This window comes from Haliotis cracherodii, unplaced genomic scaffold, assembly GCF_022045235.1.
Source record: "Haliotis cracherodii isolate W230 unplaced genomic scaffold, xgHalCrac1.p SCAF_14, whole genome shotgun sequence".
In the NCBI taxonomy this organism is placed as follows: Eukaryota; Metazoa; Mollusca; class Gastropoda; order Lepetellida; family Haliotidae; genus Haliotis; species Haliotis cracherodii.
The window spans coordinates 30,020,987-30,038,492 of record NW_027266269.1 but is presented as its reverse complement, the minus strand read 5'-3'; the positions used below and the strand labels follow the sequence as shown (position 1 = coordinate 30,038,492).

The following is a 17,506-nucleotide window of genomic DNA, read 5'->3' as shown; positions in this document are numbered from 1 at the left end:
GCTTAACGGGAAGGTCTGCGAAGATAAGCAGGGTTGACAGAGGGAAGACTCTTCACAGCCAGTCGCGCGGCTTGGCAGGTGTCAACGAGGCTGAAGGCGTTTTCTTTGAACTTTTTAACTCATGAAGTGTGCGTGGCAAACATTAAAGGAGACGGAGATATGCAGCAGCCTTCTCTTACACCCGAGTTTTTCTGCACCGCTTTAAACCCAGGTTGACGCAGAACAGATTGAAACTCTGAGATATTCTTTAGACACAAGCTCATATTATTAAAAGTTTGTTTGGGAAAAATGAATTCAACGGTACGTCAAATATATTAACGTTCTGTAAGTGAGTGAGTTAGTGTTTGGTTGGTTGGTTGGTTGGTTGGTTGGTTGGTGAGTGAGCGAGTGAGTGAGTGGGTGAGTTGGGTTTAACGCCTCTTTTATCAGTATTCCAGTTATATCGCGGCGTCCAACAACAACAATAACAATGATGATGATGATGATGATGATGATAATAATGATGATGATAATGATGATGATAATAATAATGATAATGATAATAATAATAATAATAATAATAATAATAATAATAGCCTGACTGTTCCAGGATCACCCAAACACTCTTTGCAGCTTTTTTATTTTAATCTGTAAATAATAACAATTATTATTATAATTGGGTTTGAAAAGGACATGGCGTTACTCTGGAATGCAATGACGTCATGACGTAATCATACCCGAGTTTCCTTTGATCTAAAAAGACACGAGGGTGACATTTTATTTATCCTTCAAGATCATTCCTCCAACGTTTTCAGTTTGTAAACGGTAACAACCCGAGTCCTGGCTGTAACAAGTACAGCTAGCCAGCTTCAGAAAGTCTAGTGATGTCATTTGATTGTGACGTCATGATAACGATGACTGACGATTCATTGTAGCGGTATCACTGAAACGATATCTACCATGGACGTCAGTTGTGGGTGATAAATAGAGGTTATCACGCGAGTGTGTTAGGAATAAACATTGTATTTAGCGAGCCTTGGCGAGCCTAATGCCGAGAAACCTACGCATTATATGATAAAGTATATTACCAATACAACCGATCCGATTGGTTTGACTGATTATCATTCCTCATCTACCTGATAGACCGGCGGCCACCGATTTGTCGTAGGCCTCGATTGGACGATACTAAGCAAGGCATTCACTGGTTTGTTGTAATTATTTTCGCTCGAAGCAGGATTCGAGATGAACGCATGCCTCCATGTTTAATGGCATTCAAATAATAACCCCTTGGATGTTACGCATGTGCACCTATATAACCGAATATGGTACAGATTTGTACCACTTTTTTGGCCGTGGCGTCGCGTACCACCGGTGGAACCAGTTTACTGACAGGCCAGCCACTGTCTAGTAAAACCCACAAGTCGACTAAGCAGACTTCATGACGTCAGAATATGTAATGTGACGTCACTTGCTTGTTATGTTATCATTATTAACATTGGTCACTCAGTTTATATGCAGTATACCACTCGTATGATCAACCTAGTACCTCTGCCACAGGCTAGCGACATGTGACGGTTCGTCACATCTTACACAGCTCATTCAACAAATTACATATATTTTCACCTGTTTCATATTTTGATAACCTAAACACATAGATGAACATATGTCATTAACTGGTTAACTTCCATAAAGAAATATCCTAAAACCTAAAAAAAAAATCAATTTCGTAGTTATCCTATGTTTACATTGGTTGTACGGCTCCAGACAATGTCATCGAGGCCCTGCCGAGAGCTAACGATACGATCACATTGATGTATAAAGATATATGATCATGAACCTCTTCGTAGCAGTTGAGTGAGTGAGTGAGTGAGTTAGTTAGTTGGGTATTACGCCGCTTTTAACATTATTCCAGTTTTATCGCGGCGTTTACCACTTCTGTGAAACCCACGAACACGGGTATGGTGCTGACAAACCTAGAAACATAATCGGGGCGAACCGGGATTCGAACCCACAATCATAGGTTTCTGGCGTGCCCAAGGGACGCAACTCTGCATAGCGAATCGGGGCGCCTTAGACGACTGGGCCACCCGGGCCCCCTCGTAGCAGTTGAAGTAGCGTATCTGTATATACATATAATTATGCAAAACGATGTGTTAAGCGCAACGAAACGTCTAATTGTCACACAGAAAATCCTGAACATTGTGTTTGTATTTCAACTCCCACAACGTCATGCAAGGGGCACCAGAAATTGGCTTCAGACATTGTACCGTGTCAGAAATTAACCCAGGCCTTCGGCGTGACGAGCGACCGCTTTCACCAACCCACCGCCCAATAATAGCGAGTGCTACCGGAAGAGCAGGACACGCCTTCAACACTGATTTTCAGTGATCCTTTCAAAATAATGTTTCGCTGTGCAGAGTTGCGTCCCTTGGGCACGCCAGAGACTTATGATTGTGGGTTCGAATCCTGGTTCGCCCCAATTATGTTTCTAGGTTTGTCAGCACCATACCCGTGCACGTGGGTTTCGCCGAAGTGGTAAACGTCTGAGACCTGCATCACTTCGGGCTTTCCTCCTACATTAAACTTACACGCCGGCGTTAAACCCAACTCACATACACTCATATAATGTTTCTTCACTATTTTGCCTTTTACACCGAATGGAGTCTGATATTCGAGCTGATAATTGTTTAGCGTTGACGTTTACCCAGATTGTGCAGCGTAGCGTCATCAAATCCATGAAACCAACTTGACCTGGTGTATCATATAATGTGCCTTTCTCTCAAATTCTGTGATCTTTGAAAGTTTATGAGTTTATGGACACTTCACCAAAGCAATGTAAGGGTTCGCGAAACTATTTATAACTTGAATAGCGTGTTTACAACCTTCAACACATGCACGTGACCTTGAAGACGGCGTTGGGTATGTTTAGCTCCCGGTAGATACAAAGCGGGAAATAGAGCGTGCTCAATTATGTGTTGTGACGTACAACGGAAGCTGGTGTGTATTGAAGACGCTCAGATGTCATGCAGTCCACAAAACGCTTAATGGTTTGTGTTTTTGAATATATGTATACGTGAGATCTTGTCGCGTGATGTTTCATGTTTAAAATATAGGTCAGGGGCGGCCCCGAAATTTCTCCTGGATCTAAAAAAATGTTTACCGTATAACGCCTTCTTCACTTCGGGCGTTCCTCCCACATCAAATGATCCGTTAAAATACTGTTCAAATCGGCATTAAACCAAACTCACTCTCTCACAACGAAACAGCATGTCAGTGAGTGGAAATGGTTTTACGCCGCTTTTTAGCAATATACCAGCGATGTCTCAGCGGGGACACCAGAAATGGGCTATACATTGTACCCATGTGGGGAAATGGGCCATTTACCACTAGGCTACACCGGCGCCCCAAACATGATGTACCGTATTCGACGTAATAAGGGCCCCGCTCTAATAAGCGCCCACTGCGATATTTTCTAATATATCGGCTAGGTAATTCGCTGTGCAATATATGCTGTACATGCATTTTCTACTGAGCAAAATACCACTCATTATGAATACCCATTTAGACACAGTATACTGACTCCGAGCCGACCAGTCCATGTCTTAGCCCCTTAATGCCGAGCGCCAGGCAGGGTAACAACAAACACCATCTTTTAACGTCTTTTGGTATGACGCGGCCGGGGATCGAACCCCGACTTCCCCCTCTCTGAGCAGGCGTACTACCACTAGACCACGGTGCATGTGACCTTTAAATGACAAACAGCTCATAACGGGTTCATTAAAAAGTGCAACTTCAGAATGAGTAATAACCCTCAAAATGTGGAATCGGCGCCGAACTTAATATAAATAAACATTAAAAAGCTTATATACCGAGTCGGTCTTTTAGGTCGGTTAATGATGAGAAGCAAAAACCTATTTTAACAGTTTACAATTTTTCTCTTTCAGTCATGCTGAATCTCGCATAGCATGGGCCGCCGTTTGGAAACCAGTGAAGCGTGTGACGTCTCGGGATAATCCACCGGATGACTTCATAATAAAGCATACAGCTATAGCCGCTGAATCAGCGCCTATTTTCTACCTGTGGGACTCGTAACCCGTGGAAACACGCTTTAACAGTTGACCTCGGATCACCCTCCTCGCTTCAACAAAATATTGAACCGAGACGTACAGGTGGATTCAAGATCCATGTGTGTGTGTCTGTGTGTCTGTGTGTACATAGACTCACAGTAGATGTTTACATCAACTTTGATCTTCTCCCGACATCCTGACTCCGCGCAGGGAAATGAGCGCTCAAGAATTGTCTATGTACCTTTATGAGACAATTGAACACGGCTTTACCGCATGGGTTATGTTAATTTAGGACATGGGGATGTGAACAGTACGACCCGAACTCTCCCTTTATGTTAATACATGTATGGCAACGTCCGAGGGCCATAAATGACTTTACCTTAATCTAAAGTAGAGTGGGGTATATAATTGTGATTCATGATATCGTTCCGCTTCGTTTGGAGAAAGGTTCAGTGTGGCCTGTGATGTCGAGTTATTATTTTCTGCGTTTCACGACACATCGCCATCGTACCCTCAATTAATCTCTCAGACCAACCTTGAACTACTTTTACTTTTAAGAGCCACCATCCGTGAATTGTGGGCTTTAAATAACATTTTATGTGATATTTTTATGCCAATTGTAGGGCGGAACCTACCGTTGACATCTTCACCAACAGCCGTGTGAATTCATACAGGTGAGTATCCGATACCTCAAGAGATGCGCCGCAGACAGGCGTCAGGAGTCGCCCACAGCACATGAATCACCTGCACGACGTCTTACCATGTGATTGTTTTCTAGAGGCGTAAATTTGAAATAGATTCTCATCCATCCAAGATGTTTAAGGGGAGGGAGAAGGACAGTGAACACGTCCTCCACGCTTTAATGCCCGGAGCGAGGATAAACAAAGGAAACAAAAAGATTACCATCAACGTTGGAACTTCGAATGAAACCATTACTTTTAACGTCGGTGGATCCCAATTCGAAACATACAGGTCCACCTTGAACCGTCTCCCCTTCAGTCCTCTTGGGGATGAAGACTTTCTGAAAAAGCATTACAGGGAGGATAGGAAAGACTACTTCTTTGACCGGGAGCCTGATGTTTTCAAGGCGATATTGAACTACCTCCGCACGGGGGAGTTGCACCTCCCTGCCTGGCTTTGTGGGGCTTCTATCAAGAACGAACTGGCATTTTGGGGCGTGGAGGAGGATGAGATTGAGGAGTGTTGCTGGACGAACTACAACTCGTGGACGACGACGTTGGAGGCTTTGAGGAAGTTGGAGAAGGACAGGAAGGGGACGTTGGGGCACGTTGGCGAGAGCAACAAGAGGCCAACGTCTCAGTGGAAGAAGTTCTGCCAACGTGGATGGACTCTCATGAACAACCCACGAGTTTCCGGATGGGCCAGGGTAAATAGTATTTGTTTTTGTCTTTTGTTTAACGCCGCTCTCGGCAATATTCCCGCTTCATGACTTTGGCGTTTTAATAATCGAGTCTAGGCCAGACAATCCAGTGATTATTTTATAAGCAATCAACCTGCCATTGTGACATGTTTAGGTCACGTGTTTCTATGGGCCTGACAGTCTTTGGTTATCGCACGATGTCTTCCTCCGTGATACGGCGATTCATCAAAATGTACTTTTTGGTCCATAGCAGGATCTTTTTATTTCCAAGTGTCAAAAGTAATTTTGCACATGTTCATAATTATGTTTTTAAGAATTATTGAAATCAGTCAAACTCTACGTTGTTCAAATTTACACAAATTCAAAATGTAAATTTCAAACTCTGTCCTGCAAATTTTGTTTCCTTGACACAAGCTTAAACGAAATGTCTGGTTATTTAAATTCTGTATTTGATCTGCGCAGGAATTTGGAGGGAAGATAAATGTGAAGTGTGACTTTCTGTTTTACAATAGATCTACTATTAACTTTTTATCCCTTGGTCACGCCAGAAACCTATGAACTTGAGTTCGAATCCCGGTTCCCCCCGATTATGTTTCTAGGTTTGTCAGCGTCATACCCGGTTCGTGGCATCAATTCAGGCTTTCTTCCCATATTGAGCTGACTCGCCTTGATATAACTGGAATACTGTTCAAAGCGGCGTTAAATCCCAAATAACTCACTCCTTGTGCTGCAATCATTTTTTCAATTAAATGTTGTTGTAACCACCGAATCAAAGCTGAATGATCTTAAGGCACGGGTAGCCCAGTCGTCTAAGGCGCCGCGATTCGCTGTGCAGAGTTGCGTCCCTTGGGCACGTCAGAAACCTATGATTGTGGATTCGAATCCCGGTTCGCCCCGATTATGTTTCTAGGTTTGTCAGCCCCATACCCGTGCTCGTGGGTTTAACTGAAGTTGTAAACGTCTTAGACCTGCACCACTTCAGGCTTTCCTCCCACATTAATCTGACACGCCGTGATATAACAGGAATACTGTTCAAAGCGTCGTTAAACCCATCTCACTCACTCACTCTTAAGAAGGACGATATTTACGAGAATGAATTAAATGAAATGCAGAAGGTAAGCACAAATATAACGTTGAACATAAATCACCACTTGACACCAGGGACATATTTTATGGACTATCTAATTTAGGGCATAAATTCAGGGAAGTGTCAGAATCAGATTCATTTATCATGACGTCACCATGATATGTAATGGCGATACCTATGAGAGTGGGATATCAATATAACTGATTTAGTTGGAATCGTATACTGGACTCTTTCAGACACGGGGCGGTCGGGTAGCCGAGTGGTTAAAGCGTTCGCTCGTCACGCCGAAGACCCGGGTTCGATTCCCGACATGGGTACAATGTGTGAAGCCCATTTCTAGTGTCCCCCGCCGTGAGATTGCTGGAATATTGCTAAAAGCGGCGTAAAACCATACTCACTCACTCACTCGCTTTCAGACACAATTTCTTATGATTATGGAAAAGGTTTTGTCTCTGATCAGTTATTTATTCTTATTTATTTATTCATCAAGTAATATAGTCCAAAGGCCCAGGAGGGGCGGTCGGGTAGCCTAGTGGTTAAAGCGTTCGCTCGTCACGCCGAAGATCCAGGTTCGATTCCCGACAGGGGTACAATGTGTGAAGCCCATTTCTGGTGTCCCCCGCCGTCTTATTGCTGGTATATTGCTCAAAGCGGGGCATATCATGTTTTAAATTTATCTTGAAAATTCAAGATGAAATGTTGAAAGTTCAAGCTAATATGTTGAAAATTCATTATGTTGTTTTAAAATTCAAGATATTGGTTTAGATTTTTTCAAAAACGTTAACAATGCTAAAGCATCAATCTATTGTCCCGAAATTTCAACACAGTATCGTGAATAATCAACGTGGTATCTTGAAATTTCAAATAAGTATCGTGATATTTCCAATTAGCATCTTGAATTTTCAAGAAAAAAATATGGCCCAAACGGGCTCCCGTGGTTTTGTGATAGTCCCCTGGCTTATCAAATCATAACTACCGTTAATCTATTGTTATAACATTCTCGCTTCCGGCACTTGAGGAATAAACTGCTCCTTCAACCGTCCCCTGTCAGCTACCTTACCTCCACTGTATTTGACAAGGGATTATATGTACATGGATTAACATTATAGGCCTTTGTGGTCTCATATTGTCTTAATCTGGGGTAAGTACCATAAATGCTTGACCTAGGGTTATATATATATATAACATCCACCTAATGAGTGCATTATAACTATCATAAAGAGGTACTTATTACAACTTAGACTGACCAAAACAGACCGTGAACATAGCCCCTTAATCTCTGTCAGATTCAAGATAGAATTAAAGAAAGCTATCGATCGATACCAAACGGCTTGAAGATATTGCGTAACACGTGACCTATATACGTCACAAACCCGAAATGACCCAAAACGCGCGATAACGTAAGCCTCGTTTTGGATTAAGCAGTGCTTAGAATGAGCGCTTGGTGACTATCTTTAATACTCATCTGGGATTAACAAGTTCGCGCCTAGAAATCCCCAAATTTGATGATGGTGTTTCAGAGTCAGCCACAAGTCAGTCGAGTAATACCGTGTTCTTGTATTTCGACTTATTAGGTGAGAGTGAGTGAGTGAGTGAGCTTTACGCGGCTTTCAGCAATATTCCAGCAATATCACGGCGGGAGACACCAGAAATGGGCTTCACTCATTGTACACATGTCGGGAATCGAACACGGGTCTTCGGCGTGATGAGCGAATGCTTTAACCACTAGGCTACCCGACCGCCCCGATGTGTTGAGAGGTTAGCTAGTACAACGATATCTCGTCAACTCTAACCCGTTTAACTCGACATAATAAATTGGAAGTGATTGGCTAACCCAGCAATGCTTTGGCGTTTATGTTTACATAAACCTAAAACAAATTGTGAAACCTATGTTAGGCCACGCCCAATAACGCATTACCGTATCCTGATTGGATGATAAAAGAGTGGGCGGGGCTTGTGTTGAACTATTGCGCCGATCACCGTCACATATTTTGTAGCGTTACCTTCAGCATGGTCTTTTGTCTTAATTGAACGCGACGTTAAACCCCATTTCACCACAACTAACCTTTTGTGTTAATGATTATAAAAGGCAATCTGTGTACAAGTAGTTATTATTGTTGACCTGTTTCTTTATATAAATTGACTTCAATATGCTTTTTAAGTTTATGGAGTTTTGCACACACACAAAAAAAAATTTTAAAAAAAATAAAAATAAAACCAAAAGACCCTGTTCAGTTTATATCCTGGGCGTTTTGAAAAATATTATGTTGTCCCTCCAAAATATATTTTGTCTCCCCTTTCAGAAAAAAAACAATTGTATGTTTTGGGACACTGAAATACAATTCACTGGCTCGAACAAAACTCCGCCACGTCCCCTATCCAACATTTAGGAAAGGTATATGTGATATGGTTCTGTAAAATGAGTGAGTGAGTGAGTTGGGTTTAACGCCGCTTTAAACATTATTCCAGTTATATCACGGCGTGTCAGCTTAATGTGGGAGGAAAGCCCGAAGTGATGCAGGTCTCAGACATTTACCACTTCGGTGAAACCCACGAGCTCGGGTATGGTGCTGACAAACCTAGAAACTTCTGTAAAATGAAAACGTATGACAGCGCTATGGCTTTCTAGTTCGGTAATATATTTTCAACAAAATTACGCTAAAACCTTCCGCGCATAGCCAAATAACCGTCATTGTAAAAGCTGTATCTGTGCTTTGGGTGGCAGCTGTGCATGTCCCTTCCCCTTCTATAGAGTCACGGTCAATTACAGCCACACCACACACTCTAATGGTCCTTCACACCTCCGAGATTCCGAGCGAACCCTTTGATGAAACATATCACCTGTCGCCATAAGTATGTGTCAAGGATGAATCAGTATGTGATACCATCTTGCGAAGGTGTATCTTAACCTATAGATACCAGCCCGTACACTAGTTTGTGTGATACGAACATATACCGCTCAAATTTTGATTGGGATAACCCGTGTATCATTACAAATGATAAGTAGTATTTTAACATCCCCTTAAGCTGTTGTTTAAAGCATGGGTTGCTGATGACCTATTCTACCCCGGAATCTTCACGCGTCTGTCCGGACATTGATTCCAATATCCAGCAGTGCACAACACCCACTGTTGTGTCAGACTAGCTGGATAGCTGTCTACATCAGCAGGCCTATAGTGATTGATGATGGGTATGGGTTTACGCCGCTTTTAGCAATATTCCAGCAATATCACGGCGGGGGACACCAGAAATGGGCTTCACACATTGTACCCATGTCGGGAATCGAACCCGGGCCTCCCGCGTGGTTAAACACTAGGCTACCCGACCGCCCCTGGACACGCTGAATGTCTTGAGAAAAAAATGATGATTTTTTTGTTGTTGTAAATTCCTCCATGCATCGAAAATTATTGTATGACGATGACCGAAAAAGCTCTCTGCTCCAACACAAAATCCGGCCACGAGGTAAGAGGGTCCCTACGAGGTTAATAGCGTCAAGTCAAAGTCAAAGACGTTTATTGTATCAAAGGCCATCGGCCCATATACAAGTTCAGATAAATACAGTGGGTGAGAATTTACAGATTGGGAGATACAACAAAAAATATAAAAATATAACATTAATTTAACAATCGGTGATAATCATGAGAACTTTCTAGGGTAAGGTAATTAAAATTCTGAATTTCCACTCAACATGTTATTTCGTATTTCCATCCCATGTTTTACAAATGAAGACAGTTTAAACATTACGTCGGCATCATTCGATGACAAAATAGAAACAAACTCTATTCTATCTTAGATATGACCATTTCCGGTTCGCGAGTTTCAGCACTCCCTGCTGAATGACCTGCCGATGCGGCTGTAAACAGTATTCACTCACTACAAAATAACCTCAATAGCAGATACAGGGAGACCTGACTAGAGACATCGCTTGACCCCCAGTCTCTGTCCGTAACCAGCGGGAAATCGGGGATGCAGACTATATTTATCATATGTCACCATGATATACTCGACGCGCCCATTATGTTCATCCGAGCGTCCTTTTCCCGTGACAATGTCACGTTCCAGATTTTTGCACTTATATAGCGACGTTCATGTACGTGTGTGTGTTTGTGTGGCTGCTTGTACTAGTCTGGACTAATGCCGAATTTATTGTGTTAGGCCACTGAGATACCATGTCGCAGGTTAACATGAATATCCCACACAGACACAGTATACTGACTCCGAGCCGACCAGTCCTTGTTTTAGCCCCTTAATGTCGAGCGCCAGACAGAGTAACAACAAGTACCATCTTTTAACGTATTTTGGTCTGACGCGACCGGGGATCGAACTCCCGAACCCCCGTGGGGCACTAGACCACGGAGACGGTCCCCGATAGGGGCGGGAAATCTAGTATTTGAATGCCAATACGGATCTTGCGCGTGATTACATTCCCAGACATAACTGTCTGTCTCAGCGCTTGTGTAGCTGATGAATACAACCATGTCATAAAATATTTTTCACCGGGTTAATCCAAATAAATACATCGCCAACTGAAATACTGTTGAAAACGGTTTTAAACTAGCTCACTCACTCACTCACTCACTCACCCACTCACCCACTCACTCACTCGATATCCTACTCGGGGGCACGGCTGGCCCAGTCGTCTCAGGCGCCGCGATTCGCTGTGCAGAAACCTGTGATTGTGAGTTCGAATCCCGGTTCGCCACGGTTTCCAGGTTTGTCAGCACCATACCCGTGCTCGTGGGTTTCACCGAAGTGGTAAACGTCTGAGACCTGCATCACATCGGGCATTCCTCCCACATTAAGCTGACACGCCACGATATAACTGGAATACTGGTAAAAGCGGCGTTAAACCAAACTCACTCACTCACTCACTTGTTATCCTACTCACACACTAAATCACGCTCCCAGTCACTCACTCACTCACTCGCTTTAAGCATCGTTGTTTCTTTGTTTTGCAGGTTATTGGCGCCGTATCGATGCTGTTTGTGATCCTCTCCATCTTTTCATTCTGCGCAGAAACACATGGGAGTTTCCACACGTACGTCACGCAGAACGCCAGCTTCAGCAACAACAATTCCTCCTCGGTCAATGTCGCAGACAGCAAGGATGAAGGCGACGGTAAACTGGACGTTCAGATCCATCCATCGTTATTCGTCATTGACGTTGTGTGTACGGTATATTTCCTGCTCGAGTTTATAACAAAATTCGTGTTTTCTCCAAAGAAAGGAAGCTTTTTCGTTCTACCAATGACAATAATTGATATCTTAGCACTGGCGCCGGATATCGCCGAGACGTTGTATCGCCTGTCCACGTCTAATTATTACTCACGTGACACCCTTGCTGTACTTCCGGTTCTGCGTGTCACAAGGATCTTCCGTATTTTCCGTCTCATGCGTCACATCCCAGGATTATATATCCTGTTCTATACACTCAAGGCAAGCTTAAGAGAACTGCTCCTGATGCTGCTCTTCTTGTTCGTGGGGATGCTGGTGTACTCTTCTCTCATCTACTTTGCGGATGACCGGAGCACGTTTACCAGCATCCCTCACGGGTTCTGGTGGGCGCTCATCACCATGACAACCGTCGGTTATGGTGACATGTTTCCGGTGACCAATCTAGGTTACCTTGTAGGATCGGTGACGGCCGTGTCGGGACTACTCATGATTGGGTTCACTGTGCCAATCCTTGTCAGCAACTTCGTGATGTACTATCACCACACTCAGTCGGCGTTGGAACGAGAGCGGAAGAGAGTAAGAAGACAAAAGCAGCTTGAAGCTGAAGCAAAGAGGCGAAGACCAAGCTTGTTCAATCTCTCCATCCGATCCAAGTTTCAGACGAAGGGTGATGCAACGGGCTCGCGGCTGGCATCAATGGCGGATGACGCTGCCACGAAGCTCGCAAAGACGTTGGACAAGGATTGTTCAGCACCCTATTCCACGGCGGCTTCATCTCCAAGAGAGGAAACAGACCTACTGGTGAAAGATTCCAACGGGAACAGCCCGTGAAACCTTTGAGGGGCAATAAGTTTGATAAAGAAAAATAAAGCTGTCGTCATAAACGTCAGATATGCAATATATTCTTATCATTCAAGTGTCTCACATTGGCGGGGCGATGGAAGTCTCCAGGTTAGAGCTTTGACATTCCACGAAGACGCATGGGTTCGCTTCTCCTCACTGGTACAATCTGTGAAGCCCATTTCTGGTGTCCCCCGTCTTGATATTGCTGGAATATTGCTAAAAGAGGCGTAAAACGCATCTGAACTCATTCTCATGTGCTCATGTACAGTGTCATGTCACGTGGGAGAAGAATAACAGACATTTATCTCCGCGAATAACTGCAAGATTGCTGATGCGTCGGTACAAGACTCCACAGCTAAATTGTCACAGACACACGCAAAGGCAAGTCAATTGTTCACCTGAAAAAAACACGGGAACATATGGTACATGTCAAAATAGGGAATTGTCATTGGTGCGTCAAATTTGGAAATTTCCTCCACATGTCTACCATAACACTTTTTGAAAGCTTTACTGAGGCCTTGAATGTTGTAACCTTGATCAAATAACTACAGAGCAAGAGTCGTATGACGCTGTTTGAAATCTTGGTAGAAAGACCATGCTCGATTGTATCTCAAAAGTTGTGAAATGTAAACACCAAAGGCTGAAGCCGCTGGAAAATTGCTCGACATGAAGGGACAGTTGACTGTTGGAAAGTTGAAGTCAACTCTTTTGTCTTACAGTCTTGTTGAGAGTGTTTTGTCATTCTGAATCTGTATGCAGAGATCTAAATATGAAATAGATGAGGCAGTCTCACGGGCCTCCTTTATTTCTTGTTCAAGGAATTGGCTATATTTGATGGTTATTGAACGATATAAGAACACCGATCTACCTGGAGCTTAAGTTAAACTTCTTGGGCAAATTACTTTGTTTTGACTTTGCCAATCCGAACAGAAATTCCGATTTATATACATTGGAAATTCTGATTGAAACTCATTGGTTGAAAAACGTTGGTAAATGAGATTTGAATACCGGAAATTGTTTTGTTCTTATTGTTTTTGCATTATAAATATTTGATAACTGTTTTAAAGACGACATTGCTTCAAGTCATGCTAACTCTTTTCGCTGATTTTCAGTGATCTATTCATATAAGTTTCATCACTGTTTTGACTTTCACGCCATATTAAATCTGTTTCGGCAGACAATCGAGACTGGTTATTCTCTGGATATATCTATATGAACATTTTTTAGCGATTTGGTTGTCATTGGAATCTTCACCATTGATGACGTCATTGTATTGAGGGATGACGTCATATCTGTCTCATTATTGTACACGTGGAGAGGGAGAATTTCGGGAATCGTACTCTTCAGATAAGCGTAGGTGATAGTATGTTTTTTGCCCAGATAAGACAGAAGTTTTAAAAAATACGCATATGCGAAAGAACGTAATGATTATCTCAATAATAACATTCAGACAATGTGATGCTTCGCTCCAGTTGTAACTTATGTTTTGTTTAAGAAATAATCGATAATCCAGAAACTGACATTGCATCAGTCTACGCAGTTGGGATACGAAGACATGTAATCATGGATATGCTTTTAAATAGTCTTATATCTGCGATCAATGTTTTAAATGAATTGGTACCTTGTACACTGCCATTTTCATCCGTGTATTCTTGAACAATTTGGGTTCCTACTCAATCCCTACCTATGCATTTCGTACAGATGTTTACTTTTATACGAATATTGCTGAAGAATATTGTACATGGTACATACTGGTTGTATAAAACTGCCAAATAAACAGTTCTTAGTTTACATCCGCGCCATTTGTTGTAATTCATGGGATATAGGGTGTCTGGCTGGCTTGCTGGCTGCTGTCTGGCTGACTTGCTGGCTTGCTGTCTGCCTAGCTTGCTGGCTTGCTGTCTGGCTAACTTGCTGGCTTGCTGTCTGGCTGGCTTGCTAGCTTGTTGGCTTGCTGTCTGGCTGGCTTGCTGTCTGGCTGACTTGCTGGGTTGCTGTCTGGCTGGGTTGCTGTCTTGCTGACTTGCTGTCTGGCTGGCTTGCTGTCTGGCTGACTTGCTGGCTTGCTGTCTGACTGACTTGCTGGCTTGCTGTCTGGCTGGCTTGCTGTCTGGCTGGCTTGCTGTCTGGCTGACTGGCTTGATGTCTGGCTGGCTGGCTTGCTGTCTGGCTGGCTTGCTGTCTGGCTGGCTTGCTGTCTGGCTTGCTGGCTTGCTGTCTGGCTGACTTGATGGCTTGCTGTCGGGCTGACTTGCTGGCTTGCTGTCTGGCTGGCTTGCTGTCTGGTTGACTTGCAGTCTGGCTGGCTTGCTGTCTGACTGACTTGCTGGCCGTCTGGCTGGCTTGCTATTTGGCTGATTTGCTGGCTTGCTGTCTGGCTGACTTGCTGGCTTGCTGACTTGCTGTCTGGCTGGCTTGCTGACTTGCTGTCTGGCTGGCTTGCTGGCTTGCGGGGACGTGGCTGATAATGTCGGTTTTATCCTGCTGAGTTATCATGCCGCAGTTTAACACGGATACCCAACTCAGACACAGTATACTGACTCCGAGTCGACCAGTCCTTGTTTAACCCCTTAATGCTGAGCCAGACAGGATGACAACAAGTACCATATTTTAACGTCTTTTGGTTTGACACTGACGGGCATCGAACAACCGACTTTCCGCTCTCCAGGCAGACGCTCTACCCACTAGACCACGGAGGCGGCCAAGGACATCAGATAAACATACAGTGGACTGGTAGGATGTAATTGAGTGTGTGCGCGCAGCCTAATTATTTTTACCAAAGCTCTTTACAGTTACGACAGAATTGGTCATTAAAAACATCTCAGAAGTTTCCGATTGTCTGACAGTGTAATTAGTAAAAGGCCTAGGGAGAGATATAACTGTTGTCTCCCTGCAATATGGCCGCCCAGGAGGTACGTCTCGTGCTTGATTCAGTTGAGTATGATTTCAGACTTTGGTTATTTTTGTCGCCTATTTTACAAATCTCCCCTTCTTCTACCCCAGCGTGTGACAAAAGAGTGACTGTCGTGACGCGTGTCGTGATGTCATAATATGACGTCATACACGAGACGTGTGGCCGCCATGTTGGAAGGCAAAAGCAGTGTAACAAAAGAACACAGACTAAACCGAGTGTTACAAGCAAAACAGGTGTCTTAATTACATATCAGACCGCCCCCGGGGTCTGGTGGTAGAGCGTCCGCCCGGAGAGCGGAAGATCCGGGGTTCGATTCCCAGCTGCGTCATACCAAAAGACGTTAAAATATGGTACTTGTTGTTACCCTGTCTGGCGCTCGGAATTACGGGGCTAAAACAAGGACTGGTCGACTCGGAGTCAGTATACTTTGTCTGATTAGGGTATTCATGTTAACTGCGACATGTTATCTCAGTTTGCAGTAGTACAAGCAGCCACACAAACACACACACGTACATGCACGTCGCTATATAAGTGCAATACTCTTGGACGCCACGTTAAACTCCATTTCATCTCACCTCACCTTATTCCATATCAACATGACATTCTGGCGACGAGGATACAGCAGGAGTATTTGAAATGACTACAGATCTCCCGTCTTTCTCAGGTTTTGATGTGCATGAGGATGCAAAAGCACTGACGCTCTGGACGAAATGCCTGTCTCGATTTGAACGTTTCTTGATGGCTTTGGATATTGCCGGTGGTTCCCGAACACGTGCGTTGCTGCAACATTATGCTGGACCAAATGTGGATGAAATATTTGACACACTATGTAATATAATGGTAATGATGACGATTATGATGACGGCGGGGGACACCGGAAAACAGGCCTCACATTGTACCCATGTGGGGAATCGAGCCCGGGTCTTCGGCGTGACGAGCCAACCACTGGGCAACCCACTAATGATGGTAATGATGACGATAATGATACTGCCAGAACCAAACTGACTGAATAATTCACGCCGGTTGTCAATACTGCTGTGAACTTTATAATTTTCGAAATGCAAACCTGCGTGATGGAGAGAACATTGATGCAGATTGCACAAGTCTTCAGCAGCCTGCGAAACATGTGACTTTAATAACGTTGGTGAGGAAATTGTTGCACAAAGTGTTCTCAGTTGCTTATTGCATAGATTAAGGAGAAGGGCTCTCATACAAAACCTGGTTTTGAAAGACTTACTTAGTGAAGGAAAATCTCTTGAATTAAATGAATTTCAGGCTTCAGATGTGGAAAAGTCTGTAAATGTTGTCTCCCGTGGGAGCAGTAGAAACAGACATCAGGAACAACGTGGTCGTGGTTCACAGAGATTCAATCATCGCAGTCAGTCAAGAAACAGATTCAACAGACATTCAAGTCAATCAAGACTATCGCCACCCACAGACAATCACGAGACTATCATCACCCACAGACAATCACAAGACTATCGCCACCAACAGACAATCACAAGACTATCATCACCCACAGACAATCACAAGACTATCGCCACCCACAGACAATCACAAGACTATCATCACCCACAGACAATCACAAGACTGTCATCACCCACAGACAATCACAAGACTATCGCCACCCACAGACAATCACAAGACTATCGCCACCCACAGACAATCACAAGACTGTCATCACCCACAGACAATCACAAGACTATCGCCACCCACAGACAATCACAAGACTATCGCCACCCACAGACAATCACAAGACTGTCATCACCCACAGACAATCACAAGACTATCATCACCCACAAACAATCACAAGACTATCATCACCCACAGACAATCACAAGGCTATCATAACCCAAAGACAATCACAAGACTATCATCACCAACAGACAATCACAAGACTATCGTCACCCACAGACAATCACAAGTGTCACGAAATCAACGACAATCACAGAAACACAAAGTGGACAATCCATGTTATTGTTGCGGCTTTCAATACCCACATGATGGTAAATGTTCTGCAAGAGGTAAGAAATGTAGTGAATATCTGAATCATTTCTCACG

The 17,506-nt window shown here is 43.7% G+C and overlaps 2 protein-coding genes across 2 annotated transcripts; one reads left to right on the top strand and one right to left on the bottom strand.

The window, feature by feature from the left end:
* Positions 1-4,176: 4,176 nt before the first annotated feature.
* On the top strand, positions 4,177-14,303 carry LOC139461177 (potassium voltage-gated channel protein Shaw-like). The gene is made up of 2 exons (XM_071242759.1): positions 4,177-5,433; positions 11,473-14,303. Exons 1-2 carry the CDS (start codon positions 4,861-4,863, stop codon positions 12,517-12,519), a joined length of 1,620 nt encoding a protein of 539 aa, XP_071098860.1. The 5' UTR covers positions 4,177-4,860; the 3' UTR covers positions 12,520-14,303.
* On the bottom strand, positions 12,926-15,614 carry LOC139460350 (serine-rich 25 kDa antigen protein-like). The gene is made up of 3 exons (XM_071241841.1): positions 15,595-15,614; positions 14,395-15,012; positions 12,926-12,929 (listed from the first exon to the last, which is right to left on the bottom strand). The coding sequence occupies exons 1-3, from the start codon at positions 15,612-15,614 to the stop codon at positions 12,926-12,928; spliced, it is 642 nt and encodes a 213-aa protein (XP_071097942.1).
* Between the last annotated feature and the right edge of the window lie 1,892 nt (positions 15,615-17,506).